Source organism: Mustela lutreola, chromosome 5 (genome assembly GCF_030435805.1).
Source record: "Mustela lutreola isolate mMusLut2 chromosome 5, mMusLut2.pri, whole genome shotgun sequence".
Classification (NCBI taxonomy): Eukaryota; Metazoa; Chordata; class Mammalia; order Carnivora; family Mustelidae; genus Mustela; species Mustela lutreola.
This window is the reverse complement of record NC_081294.1, coordinates 109722009-109744913: the sequence shown is the minus strand read 5'-3', so window position 1 is coordinate 109744913 and position 22905 is coordinate 109722009. Positions and strand designations below refer to the sequence as shown.

Sequence of the window (22905 nt, the reverse complement as noted above, 5' to 3'; positions counted from 1 at the left end):
ATATGGCATGGGGGCACCTGGGTGGCTCAGTGTGTTAAAGACTCTGCCTTTTCGGCTCAGGTCATGAGCTCAGGGTCCTGGGATGGAGCCCTGCATCAGGCTCTCTGCTCAGCGGGGAGCCTGCTTCCCACCCCCAACCCCCACCCCTGCCTGCCTCTCTGCCTACTTGTGATCTTTGTCTATCAAATAAATAAAATCTTAAAAAAAAATACTACATATGGTATGGAATTAAAGGAGATACATAAATTTGTGAATAATATATTTTGAGTAAAAGTGAATAAAAATCAGGATGACTGTAGTGGTAGGATGCACAAGTCTAAAAGTGGGCGTGTGTGTATGCATGTATATGTAAATTATGTGTATGCAAATTATGCTGTAAATGACCACACAAATGGTAAAATTAACATAGCAACGTCTCCACCTCCGTTCTTCGGATCCCTCACTTAGAATTTCTCCTTTCTTTAACAGTTGAAATCGTATGCTTTCCTCACACTCTCTTCCACATTTCCCTTTCCTTCGATTCCCGCGACAAGCAGAGAGTGCCATACCCACACCTCTTGCTCCGGTTCGCCCATTGCTTTCTGTTTGTGTATATAATTGCCCCAATTACACCCCAAATTCCAGAAGATCACCTTTATTATGTTTATTCACCCAAAGTGTAAAACTGGTCATATTTGTAAGTAATATTTGTATGGACAAACATCTATAACTTCAGAAAAAATTCATTTCCCAAAAGCCTTCGAAGGAACAAGCAAGTGAACTTTACAACATAAGATTAGCAAGTCAGGTAGGATTTTGAAGGGGACACTCTCAGTTTCCCAGAAAAGTGAGTTTCTTAATTTGCTCATCTACCAGGTTCTTTCTGTGACATAAGGAAGAGGAAAAAAAAGGAGTAAAGCAAACATGAACGACTGAAGCCATAGGCATCCCAACGATGCCAAGTTTTAGTGGGGAGAATGCAGGGAGGTGCCTCTGTCCCCCAAGAGACAGGGGACGCCGGTGACTCGTGTTATCATTGGGCTCCCGAGTCTAGGCGGACCTGCAAGGACCTCCAGGAACAGACTCAGAGCTCTTTAATAAGTATTCCAGAGAGTCAGGCTTTCCTGGAAAAAACAAATTAGTGTGAGAAGCCAGTACTGTGCAATTTCAGTTTTAAAAATAGCCAAGTGTTGTTAAGGCTGCTATGTGCATGAGAGAAAAAGAAAGCCCTTGTTAATATTTGCCTCAGCTTTCACGGTAAAGCAGAGGAGCGACCCTGAGATTCTTGCCTGACAAATACGGCCAAGGTCATGGGGTTCCCATCACTTGGAGTCCTTCAGATGACAAAATTTGGGGGGAGCATGTCTCCCTTTCTCAAATCGGTCTTGCCATAAAGGACTGCCAAACGAGGGCTCTGCCTCTTTGACTCAGGACTGGAGCTAGGCTTTGCTGTCCGGTTCTGGTCTTCATCTGCCTCATTCCTCTGGAGGCAGGCAGGGATATTCCCTGCAGCCAGCCGTGCCTCCCCCGGCTGCAGAGACCCTACCAGGCGCTCAAAGTTGGTGCGTCAGCATTTTAGGTAAAAATGAGTGAAAAATCAATCAGGATGACTGCAGTGGTAGCATGCACGACTCTAACCTAGTTGGTCCCTCATTTTCAACTCTTCACCATCGACCCAAGTCAGGTTTAAGATGGTAAGTGAATCTCGAATAAATGTGCTGCTTTTGCTTCACACCAGGGATTTTTTTTTTTTTTTTGTCTTCTTTTTTTCTATTCAGAACAAGCAAATCTAACCTGCTTAGGAAGCCACATGTAAAATGAATGAGGATGTCAACTTCCAAGCAAATATTATTTGCCCCAGTTTAAGATTCAGTTCCTAATTAGACTGGGGATTACTCCTGTATACATATATCAAATGATTGTTTTGTTAAGTAATACTTCCAATTCAGAGATTTAAATATTTTCAAAGTCCTTCTGTATCATTGCCATATCTTTTTGTAACCAACTATAATTCTTCATATCAGAACAATACTGATGTAAATTTCTAGATTTAGAATTCTGCAAAGATAGAGTTAAACACGATTTGGACTCTGGCTACATAAGGGAAACTAGAATTGTTCAAGGCTGCAGTCTTCAGCTCCCAAAGACAGCTACAGTAACTTTCTGAACAGATTGGGTTAAATATTTTTACAGACCCATTCTCTGATGATAAGGCAGTAATAAGAAGTGCAGTGCAACACTCCAAAGGGTTCTAAATCTCACAAGCCTCTTTGTATGTGATGCTCTCGCAGTGAAGAAGATTCCCTGGGTTATAAAGATGAAGAGGCTACTTCTTCTGGTGCTGATTTCAATCTGCTGGGCTGATCATTCAGACAACTACACTCTAGATCATGACAGAGTGATTCACATCCAAGGTAAGAAAACACATGTTCTCTTATGAAAGTCAAATTAATTGCAAGTTCCTTGGAGTTGGGATGCTTGATTGGGGCTTCTGAATTTTAGTTCTGCTGCATTGACTTTTTTCTTTTCCTTTCTGTTAATTGGTGAACTCGCTCTCCACGGGCGTTTGAGTGCCGTTGCATTTCAGTAGGGCTAAGAATTGAGGACGATCAAAGTGGAATGGCTTAAGAACGTCCAGCGGCAGGGGGTCGATGCCATTGTTGAAGGCTTTTTAGTACAGTGGCTGTCTTCTAAGTAGAATGCAGGGCATAAAGTTTATTTAAATGTAAGCAAAAGCGGGGAGACAGAGGAAGTGAAACTTAGGATGTAGGGTCATTTCTGTGAGAGTAATCATTAAGAAACAGTGTGAAAATGAAAGACAGACAAGCTAAGATTCAGGAGAGTAACTCACCTTGTGACCATCTCCTCTGGTAAAGCTTCCGTTTCCCACGGACCAATATATTGCTCCTGCATATTTCTGTCCAGCTCAGCTGAATCCTAAGGCTGAGAGCTGTAGCAAGATTGGAGACTGCATGCAGTACAATGCAGCTGTTTCCTCAGTCCCAGCTTCAGATGAGGGACATCCTGCATTAGGAAAGCTGAAAGACTTATGCAATGAGAGTTTTAAAGGAGCTGCAGCATCTCTCTTTGCCCTTGGATGCTGAATAATTAAAATAAAAATTATTATAGACCCGAACAGCTTAAACATATGATGATATTAATTTTAGATGAACTCAGTTTGGGGACAAGAGGCATTATAAGTTTGCCAAGAGACATAAAACATGAAGTTACATCTTCAAGGTCAAAAGCATAGTCTCAGAAAACTGTCATCCCCTGTTGGAAAGTATGGTTTGTGAAGGTCAAATGATAGTGTAAGTCTTGCTAGAAGTATTTCCGTGCGTATATGACAACTACACGAATAGGATTCTGAATTTGACGGTGTCTAGCTATTTTAGACATCTCTCTTTCAGTTCTCTTTGCTTCCCACAGCTTTAAGGTTTTCCAGTGTTGGACCGTGGAAAGGAATTATATAATCACAAATTTTACTATGCAAGCTGCTGTCTCAGCTATTTCTTTAACGTGTGTAGTAGAATCAAAGCTGTCTCCCAAAGGCTGTACGGCACTTATACACAGAGATTTCTTGAGGAAGGAGAACATCCTTGAACATCTAATCACAGAATTCAATTCAGCCAAAATAGTAATAACTCATCATTAACAGTAGCAGTGTTAAGTAATTATTAAATTTGTTACATTATTAACTATGTACAAAACATTTAGCCCAAATTGCACCCAAAGTATGAAAATATTATTTTTAAAATACTCCTGAGGAGGCTATAAGTCAGACTCAAGTTTTTTTAGCAATGAAAACTTTTGTTGCTCCAGCCTTTCCAACCCCATATGCTCTGCTGAAATTTAGTGCAAAGGAATTTTTGACACAAGTGATCAGAATTATCCAGATCATTTGCATACAATACCCTTTTTTTTTTTTTTTAAGTGACTGGATACTCCACTTCATTTTAATTGTAAATTCATATTCTTAGAAAGTTATTCACAGCTTTCAAGTAATAAAACCACAAAGCCTATACTTTGTTTGGGCTGAGATGTGACTTGAGACATGATCCTAAGTCTGGAATTTATTTTAAAATTTCTCTAAATACTCATCATTGTTATTTTATTTAATAAAAAGTTTTCTTTTTCCTTTATGATTGCACTCAGATTGAACTTTCTTTTTCTTCAGTCCTTCAGAGAAACGCTTCCAAGTGGTCTGCCATAATTTCAGTTGTCTTTTACAACACAAAAGTAAACCATAGAGCACAGTAGATAATCATTGAAGCAGATGACCTTTACTACTTGTGGAAATCCTTTATGATTTTCTCACATTTAAAACTGTTATTTTTCAAACTTGGCCCAGAAGGAATTTAAGGGAGCTGAAATCCTCCTAAAATTTGATATGAACTTTACAGTCAGCAGATTAAATTAGTAATCTAAATCTCAAATTCCTGAATTGGACTGATAAGCAGTATGAGCTTCTCTCAGCGATAGAAAATTGTTCAAAATTCATATTACTACAGAAACACCTTTTCTATCTCCCATTTTTCGTTTAATTTCTATTTTTGTACTCTAAGTTCTCTAGGCCTAAATAATAGTGGAGGAATAATGCCCATCAACCTTGAATTCTCCTTGGCTGCCATGGTAGAGATGTTCAACGCTTCAGTACATTCTTGAGTCTCATGCATAAGGGTCACCTAATTACTTTTCTGAGGGCTTCCTCCTAATTTTGTCATGGAAGCTTCCATAGAGATATAGGCACAAAAAAACTGGGTTTAAACTGGGTTTAAAAAAAAAAGTCAAGTTACCAGGGGGAAAAAAAGAAACAGTAAGTGCAGGCCCCTGTGCAAAGCGTTCCTAGTAAAAAGCATTTTCTTGTGATGAAAACTCTTCCAACTTCTCATGGGGAAAAACACAGCTTTAAATAAAATTGTATGAGTACCAATTCATTCCCATTATTTTTGTTGTTGTTGTTGTTGTTTAACCAATTTGTTTACATAAGAAAGAAATTTCACTTGCCCATGAAGTCTGCTGAAAATGCGGAAGTCAGAATATTCGCTTGTATAGCATATACTCTCCTCAATGTAGGGAAGGGTAATTTCCTCAGTTACTTCCATCAATCAGAAGAGATAGCTTTTGTTAATGTCTTCTCCATAACACTCTCAACTAATGGACTGTACTCCTTATTTCATAAGGTGCCTCGTCAAACAACTTATAAATCCTTTGAAACTTGAGGTCATTAAGAAGAATTTTGGGGGCGCCTGGGTGGCTCAGTCAGTTAGGCATCTGCCTTCAGCTTGGGTCGTGATCTAAGGGTCCTGGGATTGAGGCTTGCATCGGGCTCCCTGCTCAGCGGGGAGCCTGCTTCTCCCTCTCCCTCTGCCTGCTGCTCTGCCTACTTGTGCTCTCTCTCTACCTCTCTCAAATAGTCTTAAAAAAAATTTTTTTTTTTTAAAAAGAAGAAGAATTTTGTATGGCGTACCAAATCACACAGAAGCACAATTTTTAAAATATTTAGATCGGGTCTAAAAACGCTCTGTGTATACTTTGAATTTCCAGAAGAAGTTCAGAGATGAAGAATATACTTTATAAAATATAAGTCCTAAGACAGCAGAGAAATGTTTTGACCATTTGCCCATTAACCAATGTGAAAAGCAATTATAGTTACACTGAATATTTAAGTGTTTAACCTTACATGGGTCAGAGAGTCAGCACTTTCTGCCTCTGGAGTTCAAGAAAGGGTCTTCTAATGGCAAGTTCAAGAATGTTAGACTTACTGCTATTTATTGGTTTTAGACCTTGGACAACTAACTTCATCTTTTCAGGTCTCAGTTACCGCATCTAGAAAACGGGGGATGATCACAGATTCCATAGAGCTTTGTGAGAATTAAATTAGATAATACATGGAAAACTGCCTAGTTCTGAGCCTGGCACACAATAAGCTTCCAATAGATAACAGTTATTATTGTCATGGTTATTGCTTCCTAACCATCATAGAAAACTGACTTTTATAGGCTTGGGGGGGATAGGTTAAATGGGTGATTGGGATTAAGGATGGCATTTGTGATGAGTGCTGGGTGTTATGTGGAAGTGTTGACTCACTAAATTTCACACCTGAAACTAATGTTGCACTATATTTTAACTAACTAGAATTTAAATAAAAACATGGGAAAATATTAATGAAAGTAATGACAGCAACAAAAAAATGACTTTTAAATATAAAACGGAGCACAAATACTGGTGGGAAAAGGTCAACGTTTCAAATTCATTTGTTAACAGAACCACGTCATTATCTTAGTTCTATGGAAGTAAATATTTTCTAAGTTGCCTACTTTGTCCTCTTTAATTTCACAATTTAAGATTTCCCCAATAGTATTAAATGTCATCTGATCATTTTTACTTTCCTTTTGGGAACTGAAGCTTTCCAAACTTAAGTAATATTTAAGGTGAACACATATAAGCTATTTTAAATTTTTTTAAATAATAATAAGAGGAAAACATAATGCATATCTGGAACCCCCACTGAAAGCGGATACTCCCACTCAGTGTGGTTGGCCCCCTCCAACTGGTGTGTGCCTCAAACAACCTTTGTGTTCCAGTGTCACATGTGTTCCTTTGTGCTAACATGCCTCCCTTCCCTCATCATACTGTGAGCTTTGGAATATCCCAACTATTCAATACTGCTTGGCACATAGTAGGTGCTTAACATGTTTGTTGAAAAATGAATGAGTGTAATGAGATACTTCCAAATGACTACTCTCATAGTGAGAACTTCTGAAATCCTGTGGCATTCACAGCATTTAGCGACACAGGACACACGGTGTGGGCTAGATGAACATTATATGGCTGCTTCCATTCTGTAATGGTTGGCATAAGTTAAATCATCATGTATGGGATTTAAGAACTTAAAAGAACAAGCATAGATCATTTCGATCAAAATTCCATCATAGCAATGAAGAAATAAAGATCCATAGCTTTTGCGTTGCTTATCCCAGGTGACATGGCTTTGAGGGGAAGTTTCTCTCCACTAATCTCTTCTCCTTCTTCAAATCTGGGATCATTTCCCACTTTCTTAATGAATTCTCCCTGCCAACTACATTCTGCCCCTCCTCTGGCACCCCAGTGTCTCTCGCCTTTTTTTACTTTTCTCTATAACACTGGTTACCTAGTCTACTTATTTTATGTAATTGTATCCATTTCTGCCACCTGTGCCCTTCAGCTCCACAAGGGTAGGTTGGGAATTTTGGTCTGATGTATCCCAGTGACCTAAACCATGACCTGCACATAATAGGTGATCAATTCACATTTGTGGAATAAATCCAGGACCCAAATCCAGGCGCTTTTCCTAATCAAGTCCCAGTCAGTCTTTCCAGAGCTCAGAGATGTCTTTGTAGTTCATGGGACGAGGGATGGCAGATGAGGAAGATGATTATGAGTTTGGGAGCAAATTCGGTCATATGCGTGGCTCCCAAACTGCGCACAGCACCTTACACGCCATGAGAGTGCACCCAGAGCAGCGGGCAGCAATTTGCCTGATGTGTACGTGAAGCTTTTTGTAGAGTATTCAGATTACAAATGGCCACTGCTATGCTATCCTGTTCCTTATGTAATATCTGCAGAGTCGGGATCTGGTGGTGCAGAGTGGATCAAGGGGAGGGGGAGTGAATTTAATAATGTATGATCACAAACCATCCACAGAGCCAGAATTTCATGTGAGAACTAGATAAGTGTTCCTCCAGCTTAATTTCCTCTCTTCCACTTAAAACTTATCTGTACTCTGAGTCTGTTTTCAAAGTTAAATTAATTCATTTTTGTGTTTCTGAGCCAGGGTAATGCTATCTGCCACAATTGCAAAATCCACAAATATCAAGCGTATTTTCCAAATTGCATTTAGATAAACACATATGCTATTAATAATTAATAATTCTATCTAGAAATTATTGACTATAAAATATTGGCTAGCTTAATCATGACATTATAAAAATTAGCAACATCATGAGTATTGGATGACCTTTCTAAAATCTACTAGTTTTTGACAGGACATAAAGCCAAATATGATAATAAGAACCAATTACATTAAACACAGACTTATCATTTGATCAAACTAAGACTGTCACCATGTGAATATAATAGATGTGTCCCCCAGTGAAGGAAATGTGTATAAAGGCATACACATACTTACATAAAAATACTCATGTACTCCATACATACATATGTACACTTATTTGGGCTGCTGTAAGACAATACCATAGACGGGGTGGCTTATAAACAACAGAAACGTATTTCTCACAGTTCTAGAAGGCTGAAAAGTCATAGCAGTGACAGATTTGGTGTCTGATGAGAGCTAGCTTCCTGGTTCATAGATGACTGTCTTTTCTCTGTGAACTCACAGGATGGAAAAGAACACAGGATCCCTCCTGGGTCTTTTTTTATAAGGGCATTAATCCCATTCATGAGGGTTCTACCCTCATGAATTTATTACATACCAAAGACTCTGCCTCTAAAATCCATTACATGGGGATCACTGTTTAACATATGAATTTTGAAGGGATACAAACATTCAGGCTATAGCGAGCTCCTAGTCCATTGGGCACTGGGGATAGAATGATGAACAAAACACAAGGTCTTTGTCTTCATGCAGTTCTAATCTAGTGAGAGACAGACATTGCTAGGAATATGGAACTACTACTGCCTATGGTAACTGATGGAAAGTTATGGAATACTACAGACAGAAGACAGCATTATCTGTTATTAATTTTATTTAAACAGAAACATACTCAAAAAAGCAAGTTGCTTTGACCTATAGATCTTAGTCAAACATGGCAGTCCTTTTCTTCAACTATATGGTTGCTACCCATGTATAGTTACATGCATGTATAGTACATGCACACCTATGTATAGTGAAACATATATATGCATACATAGGGGTTATAAACAGAAAAGGCAAGGACTGAAATGACTATAGATTAATATGTAATTTCTATAAATTCCTTCATCCAGGTTCAGAAATATGTATGATTTCATACCAACTTTACATCTGATAGCCCTGCCCTAGTCTTCTCAGCATTTGTGTGTCCTTTTGAGAAAATCTTTAGTCACTTAATAAACACTGGCCTCTTTCATGCAAAGAATTGGGCTATTCTCTGAGGAAGGACAGACCATCTCCTCAGTGAGCTTGCTGACAAGAGTACTGGGCAAGAAAAAGGTGACAAAAAAGAATAAAATAAGTATTAAACAGAGGAGGAAATATGGAGAAAAGAGTAAATAGCTATTAAAAAAAACAACTCTTACTATTTAGAACTTTGTATCCATACTCACTGAACTTTTTATCACATAGTAGATTTAAATCCATAAAATACATCTTAAGAATATTTTTAAACTAATAACACCTAGAATGCTGATTCTATGTTATGCTATAAAGCATATTAAAGCAATACATTTTAGACTGTTTCCAGGTATAAAAACCTACATTTAATAATCTCTTCAGGTAACAACAAATTCACACTACCAGCTACGGCTTTCTCTGAAATGGGCAAATCATGCCGGAAGCCAATAATTATTTGGAAACTTTCCCAAGTATCCAGAAAATCCATTAAATAAAGAAGCCTTTCCCTTTGGTTGCAACTTTGCAAGAACTAATGTTGACTCAGCTAAAGCACTGACTTATAGCTTAATTGCTTAATGTTAAAGTAATTTTAACATGCTATTTCTCTGGCTTTACTAGATATCAAGAAAAAAATAGATTTAGATTTCTTTATTGCTTTGGCTTTTTATTTTAAACATAAAGTGGAAAATTCCTGTTTCAGGAAAGTCTTCTGGCAGAGAAAAATCTACCAAAATGCTAAGAAGTTAATATATTCAATTAAGAGTTTATCAAAGTGATAATACCCAGGGGAGATAAACCTTTGTTATAGAAATTTTTTTTTAAAGATTTTATTTATTTATTTGACAGATATCACAAGTAGGCAGAGAGGCAAGCAGAGAGAGAGAGAGAAGGAAGCAGGCTCCCTGCGGCACAGAGAGCCCGATGCGGGGCTCGATCCCAGGACCCTGGGATCATGACCTGGGCCGAAGGCAGAGGCTTTAACCCACTGAGCCACTCAGGCGCCCCTATAGAAATATTTTTATTCCAAAATGAGGACATTAAAAGCATAAGAAATCTAAAAGTTCTATGAAATTTCTTCAAACATATTTTGTGTATGTTATACCAATAACCATGTGTGCCCCCCAAATGACTATCAAGTAGTCAATACAAATAGTAGCCATTTTAATCTTGTTTTCATTACACATGTTGTTACTTGACTTCAGCGTTTACTCAGTGACTAGTTACCACATGTGTAAATTCTGAGCAGGATGTTTCCAGCCACTTTTGGATTACTCTTTGAAGTATATTGAACAACTGAAGTTAAACAAGAGTTCTCCCTACCTTTTCCAAACACTGTCCACTCAAAAGGGACAGAGACATTACGTGTAAAAACCCAGAAAGTCCATAGTTCATCACGCATGAAATTAACAAGGCATGTTAGAACAGGGAGCGTTCACTACAAGTCAAGTGTATTAATTAGGTGAAGAAAGTGGGAAAAAAGAGTGTCTTACCTTGTTTCTGAAAGAGATTATAAATTTAAAATAAGAACACCATTGAAAACATATCTTTGAAGTGAGGAGACTTCCATCTCTAGATGATTCTATTTGTAATGGTGCTCGCTTTACCTTCTTGCTTTGCCTTGTTCCTAGAAAGCACTGGGTATGATGTTTGTGTATTTTGCTCAGAGTTACTGAATGGTAGTGAAGGCACAGGTAACGAGAGGTGGGTTAGGTAGAGGTGAAAGTTAGGTAGGTTTCCTTATAAGTCGCAAGAGGCATTACATAAATTTCTTATGGTCTTAGTTATATGACTGTATTTTTTCACTATGGGTTTATAATTATCTGTGGCTAATAATTTTACTAGGAAAAAATAATATTTCACACAATGGTCTTTTTTTGTTTGTTTGTTGCTTTTTTTAAGAGTAGAGGGGTAAATTTCAACATTTGGTTCCCTAGTGTAATGTGGGTTATGAGTAATTCTTACTTTCTTTTGAAAGGTGTCATAAATTATGCTGATAGTCTTTAAATCTCCAAAATCTGCACAGGATTATTTTGAATTCTCACTTTGCTTTGTCTTTTATGGCACAATCATTAACAAACGGTCTTAAGGCTTAAAGTATTGAAAAGCTGATTAGAGGGCTAGTACTGTACTTCACTGAGATCGTTTTCAGGGAAAAGAATACTAAAAGATGAATAAAGTAACAGGTTTTTATAGACTGCCCACAACATATTAAGATCAACATTGCTTCAAGACCAGGCTTCTTGAACTTTAGCTCCTGCATATGTAATTAAATCAGTGAAACAAATGAACTCACAAACAATAAATATAAGGTGTTTTTAAGGGAAAAATTGTTATGAGGGCGCGCCCACAGGGTCATGGGATGAATCACTTTAGAGGGGAGTCAGAGTCAGGAGGGGTTCTATGAGCTGAGATCTGAATAGTAAGCAGGAACGTGTCACATCAAAAGCGGGAAACAGAGCTCTCCACGTGAGTGAGTAACAAGAATTCTCTAAGAGGGCAGTAAACACAGCGCTTTCAAGCTCGAGAGAAGCTGGGGGGACTGCAGCCTCACCATGAAGAGAGTAGGGTTTTAGATGAGGTGGACAGAATAAGCAGGAGTGAGGCCATAATACTTTATATTTGGTCTAGAGTACAGAGTTCAGGTTTTATTCTAAAAACATTGAAAAATGGCTAAAGATTTTGAGCAAGAGAGTGATGTAATATGACTTACAAATACAAAAGACTCATGAGTACTGGATTATGGTGTTGCAAGAAGAAAAGTGAGATCCTTAAGGGAGTCTTGGGGTAGCTTAGGTGAGAAATCATAGTGATGTGGACGCTAGGTGCTAGGACCCAGCAGTGGAAATGGGTGGTAGAGAGAGAGATATCAACCAATTAGGGGAAAAAGTAAGAAGAAGGTAGAGATGGCAACACTTCTGATAGACTGGATATAGAGATTAAGGGAAAAGAGTATATCAAACACACCTTCTAGATTGTGCCTTGAACAAAAACAAATGGATGGTGAGGCATAAAGAAATTGAGGAAGATGGCGGAAAGGACAGGTGTGGGCAGGGGAAGAAGGACTCAAGTTGTCCCTTCGACAGCTAGCCTGGTCTGGGCTTTGGAGACGCTCAGCTCCAATAGGTAACGCGAAAAGAGGATGCAGACATCACATATTTATTTTTTTCTCATGTAATTTTTTAAAAATCTAAATTAATTGCAAGGCTTTAAAAATAGGAGACGTTTGCATGAAAATCCACATTTCTGGCATCTGTTGAAAAGTCCAAATAACCTGCTATTTTTCAACCGGCATTGCATCGGACATCATCAGCGGGAACCAGTACCCTGCTCCCCTGCAGAATGGAGGATGCATACACTGCAGTGGCACGGTCTGTTCCACTCCCTGGTGTTCTCAGCACCATGGTGCTCCCATCAGTTCCCTCAGCCCTGCCCACCTGGGTATTTGCGTTCGACTTAGCTTTCATTTGTTTCGGCACTCATTACTTGACACGTTATAGGTTATCAATTTGATTGTTCATTAAAAAGCAAAGAATTCCTTTTGCGTCCAGGATTGACTCTGTGATAGTATTATCTTGAGGTCTTGCATACTAAGTGAAGACATTAACCATACCAGTGTATGAAACCGAAATGTCTTTTCTGCAGATTATGGATAACTGGACCTTACATTTCACCACAAAGTGGAAGTGGTCTGAGCAGAGTCAAGTAGATTTGAGCTCCAGCCCTTTACCACATAAAGACACATTTCCAATAATTAAAGAGTGTGTGGTTAATTACAGCCAAATGAAGAAGAATGACTCACGCTAATGTTTTGGTTTCCCTGTACCCTTTGGAAGAAACCTATATTAAAAGTAAAATCTTGGAAAGTGTTTATATTAAGAATGCCATTGACCATATTAGTGAAATATTCAAATGTTATTTTTCATTTTTTCCATAATCTATCATGTGATAACCCAATTAAGTTTTTTAGTCTAAAATTATACAAATTAATTACTATTTTTGTGCATAAGTCTTTGATATCATAGATAAATTTAAACTCTGAAAATTATTATCTAGAGCAGATAACCCTAAGATGACAACAATATTTAGATTGTCTTTATTTCTGGGGCAAGTTATAATGGACTTAGCAATGGCAATAATATTAATTAGTGAATATTTACATTTAAAACCACTATGTGTGGTGCACAAGAGAAAATGGACTGCATAGGTCATCTCATATAGCACTACATGAAGGTGGTTATCCCCACTGAAGCTAAGAGAGGTTCAAAGCCGTTCCCACTCATATGGTTATTAAGTGGAAAGCTGAGATTCAAACTCAGGCAGGCTGATTCTCATGCTCCTAATACAGCTTCTGTCTAAGCCTTTTCTTAGAGACTGTTGAGTCCGTCAGTGTGTAAAGATTGGCTGTCATCTTCTATTCAATTGCTATAAGTATGTCTCAGAAGAAAGCAAATCACTATGAAAAAAAGTTTGATTGTGGACCTTGAAGAAACTATTCTTACGACTATTCTTATTTTTTTTTAAGACTTTATTTGAGAGGGAAAGAGAGAGAGCAAGAGTGAGTACACAAGCAGTGGGGAGAGGCAGAGGGAGAAGCAGACTCAGTGCTGAGCAGGGAGCCCGACACAGGACTCAATCCCAGGACCCTGGGATCACGACCTCAGTCGAAGGCAGATGCTTAACCAGCTGAACCACCCAGGTGCCCCCAAATTCTGTCGTCTTTTAGCATTCCATACAGCACCTTCCTTCTACTACTTTGTAAGTAGTCTGTCTTACAATTCAAGTGAGTCAGTTAGCCTGGATTTTGTGTCATGTGTAAAGATACATGGCCGGAGGCAGACCCTTAATGACTGAGCCAGCCATGTGACCCAAGAATTGTTCCTGTTTCCTGGAGAAACCTGGCCACCGTGGGGATTCTTACAAGAAGGCAGAGGAGCTAGGTGGGGCAGCGGCTGTAAATGAATACATGCCGTCCCTATACCTAAATGAAGACTGTCCAGAATCCTCAAGGAAATGGAGGAGACGGGAAGAAGTTGGATTATATAGATATAGATTTGGGTTTTTTTGAAAAGCCTTCAAGGTAGTGCTCCTGAATGAGCTCCTGTCCTAGTAGATTAAAAGAACAATCCAAAGTTGATGAGAGAATGGATTTCTCAGGAACCAATGCCTTCCAGAAACTGTCTTCAGAAAGAGCACAGGAGAGAAGTCGATATCAAAGATAGAAGCCAGTTTGCATACCTAGTACACTTTGGACCTCAGTAAGTGTTGGGCAGCAAGAGCCACTGCGCACTCACCAGATACCAGGCATAAAGTTTAGTTCTTAGTGAATCACCTCATTTAACTCTCATAAGAAATCTAGAAAAAAGGTGGCTTAACTCCATTTTACTCATGAGGAAAATGAGTCACAGAAATGTTAAATGATACAGCGTGGGAGTCCATAAGCTTAACCAGTAAATTATGACTGACAAAACAAACAACAAACAAACAAACAAAAAAAAACCACCACCAGACAGAAAGGATAAGGAAAAACAAAGCCACAAAGAACTTAGTCATTGGAAAGAATTAAACATCCTCCTCACACTTTACTTCTTCCTGCTAGAAAAAAAGATGAAGACAGACTATTTTTCAGGATACTAACATAGCTTTCAGGTTTACCTCTGAAAAAAGAGATTTTTAAAGAGTGTTCAGTGGACTGCCTACAGTTGCTTGGAGGCTCTAGATGCCTGTTTCAAGCAAAGAAGCTCACCTTTGATCAGATTTATGTGGCAGACTTTTGTCTAAGACATCCTGTAGGAAGAAAAAGTTCCACTGTCCCAGAAAACAAAAACAAAACAAGCAAACAACAACAAAAAAAAAACCCACCTTAAAAAAAAAAAAAAAGTGTCCTAGATCAAACCTGTAGGCTCTAAAACGATGGTAACATTTATTCTTATTTTTTACGATGAATTATGGATAAGAGAATAACATGGTACCCATTCATGATAAACATCACTCAGAACAATACTGTATGCTGGTGTTGGGCAGTTTTCCATTACAGAAGCAAGTTAGCTCTAAGGCAAGGAAGGCAGACGGATACTGTCAATCCCTGAGAGCACGCGCCACAGCACATCACATGTTGACTGGAAGGACACTTGCCATTTAAGGACATTGTGAAAGCCCATTTCTAAGCACTTGGGTTCAGCTGCAGATTGACAGCAGCAAGCAGGGGGCACAGATGATACCATAGTCAGAAGTGAGCCTGGGCAGGGGGCAGGAGCAGTGAGCAGTGTGGGGAGGGGTGTGTCCTTAGAGCCTCGGAGTCCAAAAGGCAAGGTCACAGATGGTGAGAAAGAGCAGTGACTTTACACCAAAGAGCAGCCTTCACTTATTTTTAGTGCAGGACTTTTCCTTTACAGTCAAAGCTAGACAGCAATCAATTCCTTGGTCAATGGTTTCTTAAAAGAAGAGGGGAAGGGCACCTGGGTGGCTCAGTGGGTTAAGCCGCTGCCCTTGGCTCTGGTCATGATCTCAGGGTCCTGGGATCGAGCCCCACATTGGACTCTGCTTGGCGGGGAGCCTGCTTCCTCCTCTCTCTGCCTGCTTGTGATCTCTCTCTGTCAAATAAATAAATAAAATCTGTAAAAAAAAAAAAAAAGAAGAAGAAGAAGAGGGGAAATGAAGCGAAATTGGCATGCTTGAAGACATGTTTAAAGAGAAGCTTTTTATTAGCAGAGCCATAGGTCTGCAAAAATGTAATTCTGCAATCACAACAGTATATTGGGCTGTGGCTACTGGTTTCTTGTGTATCTCTCCTGAGACACTTTTGTCAAGGCTTTGTGTTTACTTATTTGTCAGTTAAATTCCCTCAACTATTTTATTTAGTGTGAGTGTAGGTGATATATTTGCATAGTTCACATTTTTTCTAAATATCTAAGTACACACAGTGAAAATCTCCAAGAGACCTCTGCCAGATACCCACCTCACCTTCCCACAGGCTACCGAAGTCATTAGTTTCTTTCTTTTTTTTTTTTTTAAAGATTTTATTTATTTATTTGACAGACAGAGATCACAAGTAGGCAGAGAGGCAGGCAGAGAGAGAGAGGAGGAAGCAGGCTCTCCGCGGAGCAGACATCCCGACGCGGGGCTCAATCCCAGAACCCTGGGATCATGACCTGAGCCGAAGGCGCCCACTGAGCCACCCAGGCGCCCCTCATTAGTTTCTTATCAATCTTTTCTCATACAGTTTAAGTAAATGTAACTGTTTCTTCTGAATTGATACAAACAGTAAGCAGCACACACACCCTTATGAGTCTTCAGGTCAGACTTTAAACTCCAGATGAGAGCAAAGGTGGTCTGAAATCCAAGCTGGTCTGAAAGCCAGATCAATAGGTCTTGACAGGAAGGACACGTGGGAAAGGGGCAAGAGGGTCAGAGGGCAAGAAGGGATTCTCGCTAGAGCCCAGGTCCACTCTTCCCGAGCTGCTGAGTCCCAGAGGAGAGGCTCAGGGTCCTCTGAAGCTCAGAACAGCTGAGAAAGGAACAGAAGCTCAGTCTCTGACAGACTAAAAGCAACCAGCCCTCCAAAAGGACGCTAAAGGCTGGGTGGGGAGATAGGGTGATAGCCAGGACAACGGAAAAGGCCCTCATAAAAGTGTCTGATGCACAGCTGACTAGACCCAACAGAATCATGGCCAAACAATGGGACCTTTGGACAACTGATGAACAGCTTCAGGAAAAAAACTAGATTCATTCCTGTCTGAAGGAAACAAAATCATGATTCAGAGTTAAAGGTTAATGAGTAAGACGCTCCTTAATTTTTTCCTGAAGTATGTATTCTAGTCTAGTATAACAAGTTACAGTGAGAAACACATGTCTATGTTTCATTGTTCCTATAAAACGTTTTTGTCTTTGAGCTACAGTATGTGATAAAGTAAATGCAGCCACACCCACACCTGGTGCTGTAGGTAGCTCAGACCCCAGGGAGCCCCAGCCTGTGTCACACACAGAGACCTTGCACGCCAAGCACTACCCTGGAGTGGCAGGAACGGTGTTAACAAGGCATGGCCCAGAGACACAGGGATCATTTTCAGAAGATTCGGGTAAGCAAAGCCGTAAGGATATAAACCCATCTTGGTTGCTCATCCTCCAGCAGGTTTGGCTCCTATCTGATATTTTTGCCGTGTCTTCGCCACAAGCATTTTTGCCGCATTTTCATGGTATGATTAGTGATAAGGCAATTGTGCCATAAAAGATAAAATTATAGGGCACCTGGCTGGCTCAGTGGGTTAAAGCCTCTGCCTTCAGCTCAGGTCATGATCTCAGGGTCCTGGGATCAAGCCCTGCATCAGGCTCTCTGCTCAGCAGGGAGCCTGCTTCCTCCTCTCTCTCTCTGCATGCCTCTCTGCCTGCTTGTGATCTCTGTCAAATAATAAATAAAATCTTAAAAAAAAAAAGATAAAATTATTAAAAAATTTTTAGAAAGGGGCATTCATGGGACACCTGGGTCACTCAGTCAGCTAAGCATCAGCCTTCGGCTCAGGTCATAATCCCAGAGTCCTGGGATGGAGCTCCACATCGTGCTCCATGCTCAGTGGGGAGTCTGCTTCTCCCTCTACCCCCACCTGTGCACAATCTCTACCCACCCACCCCCACGCCCATCAAGTAAATAAATAAAATGCTTTTAAAAAAGGACATTCATTTTTAAAGATATAATGAAACATGAAATATGAGTAACAAAATTAAAAACATTTTATTATGAAATACAAAATATTTAAATATGTTTAAAATGTGTGTAGAGTCATGGCAAATCTGAGCAAAGAACTAATTTTATTTTGTGGATTATACCTAAGTACTTGCCTTCAAAGTCTTTCATTCATGATATCATGACTTTTTGTGTGTGTGTGGATTTTATTTACGTATTTATTTATTTTGGCCTTGGTACATTTCCTTGTTCAGCAGCTTATTTTTTCTTTCCTTGATAAAATTTCCTTCTTCATTGAGAGACTTACCAGTTTCCAAACACTTGGATGCATATTTATAATTGAGCTTTTTAAAAAAAGTCTTATTTATTTTTTATATACATAGATAGAGTACATGAGTAGACTCCCTGCTGAATAGAGTGCCCCACAAGGGGCTCCATCCCAGGACCGTGGGATAATGACCCGAGCCAAAATCAAGAGCAGCTGCTTAGCCAACTGAGCCATCCAGATGCACTTGTAACTGAGCTTTGTGTTGCATTGTCGAAGTCTGCTACATTGTTGTTTGTTCTTGGCTTATAGTCGATAGACATTCCAACATTCTATGGGAAACATGGGTTCAAACTCTATGTCACTGTATGAAGGCTAAGATTTTACACAACAGAAACTGGGAGTATTGCATCAATGGAGAAATGAAACCAAACTGTCCACCAATTGATGAAACCAACAAACTGTCAAACCAAATGGGCAACCAGTTGTTTTGTTGTGTTTTGTCTTATCTTTTATTGCAAAATTGTGTACGGCCAATTATTTATGCAGCTGAAGGTTTGCAGCAAAAATGCCTGCCAGGAAGCAAGCCTCCACTGTAACTACATAGCACCAGTCTGTCTACCTGCAGGAAACTAACACCTTCCACAGTGTGAGTCTTACACATCCAAACCCACCAAGTGACAACAAATACCACAAAAATAAGGAACCAATTTTAAACCTTGTACAGTTTTCTCAAATGACTCATCATGGAGCTGACAATTGAGTCTCTGCCAACCAGGTTGGAGTGTCAGGAAGGAATTAGCTTTTCTTCAGAATGATAAAAATTCTGGTAGTTGCACAACACTGTGAAGGTAATTAATACCACTGAATTCTACACTTAAAAATGGTTAAAATGGCAAATTTTATGTTACATACATTTTCATCACAATAAAAAAAATTCAAATGATGTTTGTAGAGTTTTTTTTTTTTCCCCTTGGGAGAGTAATATTTTTTAATGTCCTTATTTAGTCATCTTAAATATATTGCCCACTTTTGTCTTGTTTTGTGTTTTACATTTTATTAGTCTAGGAAATCCAAAGTCATGACCCTACTTCATCTATACCCCAATGAGAAAGTAACTAATGCTAAGACTGGTTATTTTGCACAATCCACAATTCACTGTAAAAAGACGAACTTCAATCTGTAACACCTTTTTTTTCTGTCATATGTATTTCTTCGGCAATGAACTGCCATAAAAAAATTACTATACTTTTAAAAGAACTAAGAAAAATAGGTAATAATCCAATCCATGGGATGCCTGGGTGGTTCAGTCGGTTAAGCCGCTGTCTTCGGCTCAAGTTATGATCCCAGAGTCCAGGGATCAAGTCCTGCATTGGGCTCCTTGCTCGGCAGGGAGCCTGCTTCTCCACCTCTGCCTGCTACTTTGCCTGCTTGTGTGTGCACTCACTCGCTCTCTCTCTCTCTCTCTCTCTGACAAATAAATAAATAAATAAATAAAATCTTTTAAAAAAATCCAATACCATATTTCTACATTGTTTTTCTGCAACGAATTAATTGCTTGTGATCTCTTGTTTGCAAGAGATCATCTAAATGACACAGCAATAAGAAGATGAGTTGTTTGGTCATGGATTTGCTTTCATAATTTGGTGAAATTGAATGATGTCCCCTGGATTTCACAGCAGAATTCGTAAAATAATCATGAGGCCCTGCTGTTTCCCCTGGAGACAACTGTGGTCTTTGAAGGGCATCAAATCTTTCAAGTCACTGTCATTGATACTCACTAATAGAAATATGAAATTTCTGTGACTTACAAATTAAACTTTAAAAAAAAATCCAGTCCTTCCAAAAGAAGCATATGTATGCTGCCTAGTTTTATGTATTCTTTCATACTTTTTATTAAAATTTTAAAAAAAGCACAAGAACTCTTATTCTGATGATCAAGGTTTATTTTTAGCTTTTACATTTTATTTGCTTTGCAACTGCCTGTTAATCAAACAGGTTGATTTAAACGTTAATTTCAAACCACTTAGGTTTTCGCAGTCAAGGATGAAATTCAAGGCTTACTAGGCAAGCCAGGTGCAAAGTTGGACAATTGGGTGCAAAGTTGGTCAGTCGAGCACTCATGCTCCATCCCCTTTCCTGCTCTTTGTCCCTGCCCTCTCACCTCTCCAGCTGGTGTGTTTCCTGGCTCACCCTCAGGAGGTTGAGGCTCACCCTCTCACCCCACCACCTGCCATGATAAGCCTGACAAAAATCCCAAAAACTCAATATTTTCATGAGGCAGACCAGTCAGTGAAACACCCAGAGCTCCTGACTCACAGGCCAGTGCTCTCTCCTATATCTTTTTTGTTCTGCAACAGGTCACTCTCACCAAAATGCTCAGTGCTTTATGATCTGCAGTGCCGATCTTCTAAAAACAAGCAAACTAACAAAAAGCATTGTTCTCAATGCCATGCTGGTGGTTTAGATTAATGAACACTAATGACCTTCAATCACCTGATGTGTTACACATTACACTTCTTTCTTAACCTTCCAGCCATGGACTTCTGGCATTGATTACCTCCATGCCACAGCCTCCCCACCCCCCACCCCCCCAAAAACTAACAATTGCAGAATTTAAGACATTCTGGCAGGCTTGTTAGAAAAATTACTTTGTGGGAGATCAGTAGATCTTTGGTATCTGCTCTATTCTCAATATTATACCACATCTACTCACAATGTTGGATTATAAGCAAATGAAAAAAAAAATTTAGAAGTCTCAGTCCCTTATACAAGAGTTTTGATCTTTGCTTTCACTCTTTAATTTATGAAGCACTCAGACCTTGTATTCATTCTGGAACACCTGATGATTATGTGAAAACACAGAATAATTTCTATGTCTCCTTTATCATACAGGTGGCATTTTATGTATTTTTTCAGCCCACATGGTTCAAAGCTTTATAAGTAAGTGGAGTTAATGTAGGCCAAAATTTTGCTCAGTGTCAGGTGGTATCATATTTGAGAAAAACTGGGAGATGTACGCAGTAGGAACAGTTAACGGTGAGTGCACACTTACTTTTGATTAGACCTGACTGTGACTGCCCCACATGTCTAAGAGGTCAGGGAGACAAGCTAGATATTACTATCCCTAATTCACAGGTAAAGAAATGAGAGCTTAGGGGGTGCCTGGGTGGCTCAGTGGGTTAAAGCCTCTGCTTCAGCTCAGGTCATGATCCCAGGGTCCTGGGATGGAGCCCTGCATCAGGCTCTCTGCTCAGCATGGAGCCTGACCCCACCCCCGCCTGCCTCTCTGCCTACTTGTGATCTCTGTCAAATAAATAAATAAAATCTTTTTTAAAAAAACGAAAGAAAGAAAGAAATGAGAACTTAGAGCTTGCACAGCTTGCTCAAGGCTACAGGGCTATTAATCAAGGAGGTGCGGTTATAACAAGGTATCACATCACAACCCTTATTCCTAACTACTGTAATATCCCTTGTCCCTGTGGATTTGGACATTAGCTTTGACTTGAAAGTAAAAATCTTGTGAGAGTCATGAAACTGCAGCCTCCTATAGCCCTGTGTCAGGTCTCAGCTCAAGCCTTGGCAGGGGAAGCTCACCGCCCAACTGTCCTTCCAGGCACCCAGGTAGGACATGTTCCCTACAACCCTCAGGCATTGCTGAGCGGTCTACAGCACTTTCCTCCCTGCCCCCCGGAAAGAGGACATGTGTGGATGCAGCAGTTAGGGATATTGTAGGGGGAAGATAACAGGTAGGGGAGCTACCTATGTATCTACCAATATAGAACTAATCTATATTGGAGAGATTTAATACCTTTCAACCCTTATGATTCTATGATCCTAAATAAAAAGATAATAAAACCTAAAGGAAATGCTTAATGAACTGGATTTAGGATTCATTTTAATTAAGCCATTATCCTCTTACTTACTATCTATTCCAAGAGCGGGGGCATTAATGGCTTTGTTAAACTTTTCAGTTTCTGCGGATTGGGGCTGACTTATAAATGAAATATGGTCATTTTAAAATGGTCATTCTGGGGTGCCTGAGTGGCTCAGTTGGTTAAGTGACTCTCCTCAGCTCTGGTTGTGATCTGGCGTCCCGGGATCCAGTCCTGCATCGGGCTCCCTGCTCAGTGGGGAATCTGCTTCTCCCTCTAACCCTCCTATGTCTTGTGCCCTCCCTCATTCTCTCTCTCTCTCTCTCATAAATAAATAAATAAATAAATAAATCTTTTGAAAAAATACTCATTCTGATCAATATGTTAAAATTATAACCACTAGGGCGCCTGGGTGGCTCAGTGGGTTAAGCCTCTGCCTTCGGCTCAGGTCATGATCTCAGGGTTCTGGGATTGATCCCTGCATCCGCAGGGAGCCTGCTTCCTCCTCTCTCTCTGCCTGCCTCTTCGCCTATTTGTGATCTCTGTCAGTCAAATAAATAAATAAAGTCTTAAAAAAAAAAAAAGTATAACCACTGTGTCTCTCTTTGGACACTTTTTATTTTGAAATCTGAATTCTGTGTATGCCGTTAAATAAGTAAGTTATGGGATCTGTCTGGAGGTGAGTGGGTACTCTTTCTGACCTGTGCATCCTAAATGATTCACAGCTGAGATTTAACGCAGTCCCTACTTGCCTCAGGCAGGAAGGGCAGCAGAGGTTCATGCAAAGCAGTTTTTGGCAAGCTTCAAAAGTTGTGTGTAGATGAGAAGGTATGTCTGTGTCCAAGAGTTTTTATATTGCTTCTCATTTTCCAATCTTGCATGCCCTCAAGAGACCTTGTCAAGGTCAAAGGCACAATAAGCTCACCGGGTGGTGGGGGGAACCCCAGGGAAAGCCAAGATGTGAAAAGCATAGCTGGCTCCCTGGGGAAGGGCAGCCCCAAAGACTTGGCAGGCA

The 22905-nt window shown here is 39.7% G+C and overlaps 1 protein-coding gene across 1 annotated transcript in view; it reads left to right on the top strand.

Moving 5' to 3' along the window:
* The first annotated feature begins 1359 nt into the window (after positions 1 to 1359).
* HAPLN1 (hyaluronan and proteoglycan link protein 1) overlaps positions 1360 to 22905 on the top strand; it is a 35285-nt gene continuing 13739 nt past the window's right edge. Inside the window, exons 1-2 of the mRNA XM_059175416.1 lie at positions 1360 to 1673; positions 2271 to 2393. Of these exons, the coding sequence (XP_059031399.1) occupies positions 2297 to 2393 (97 nt within the window). The 5' untranslated portion in view covers positions 1360 to 1673; positions 2271 to 2296. The remainder of the gene's footprint in view (positions 1674 to 2270; positions 2394 to 22905) is intronic.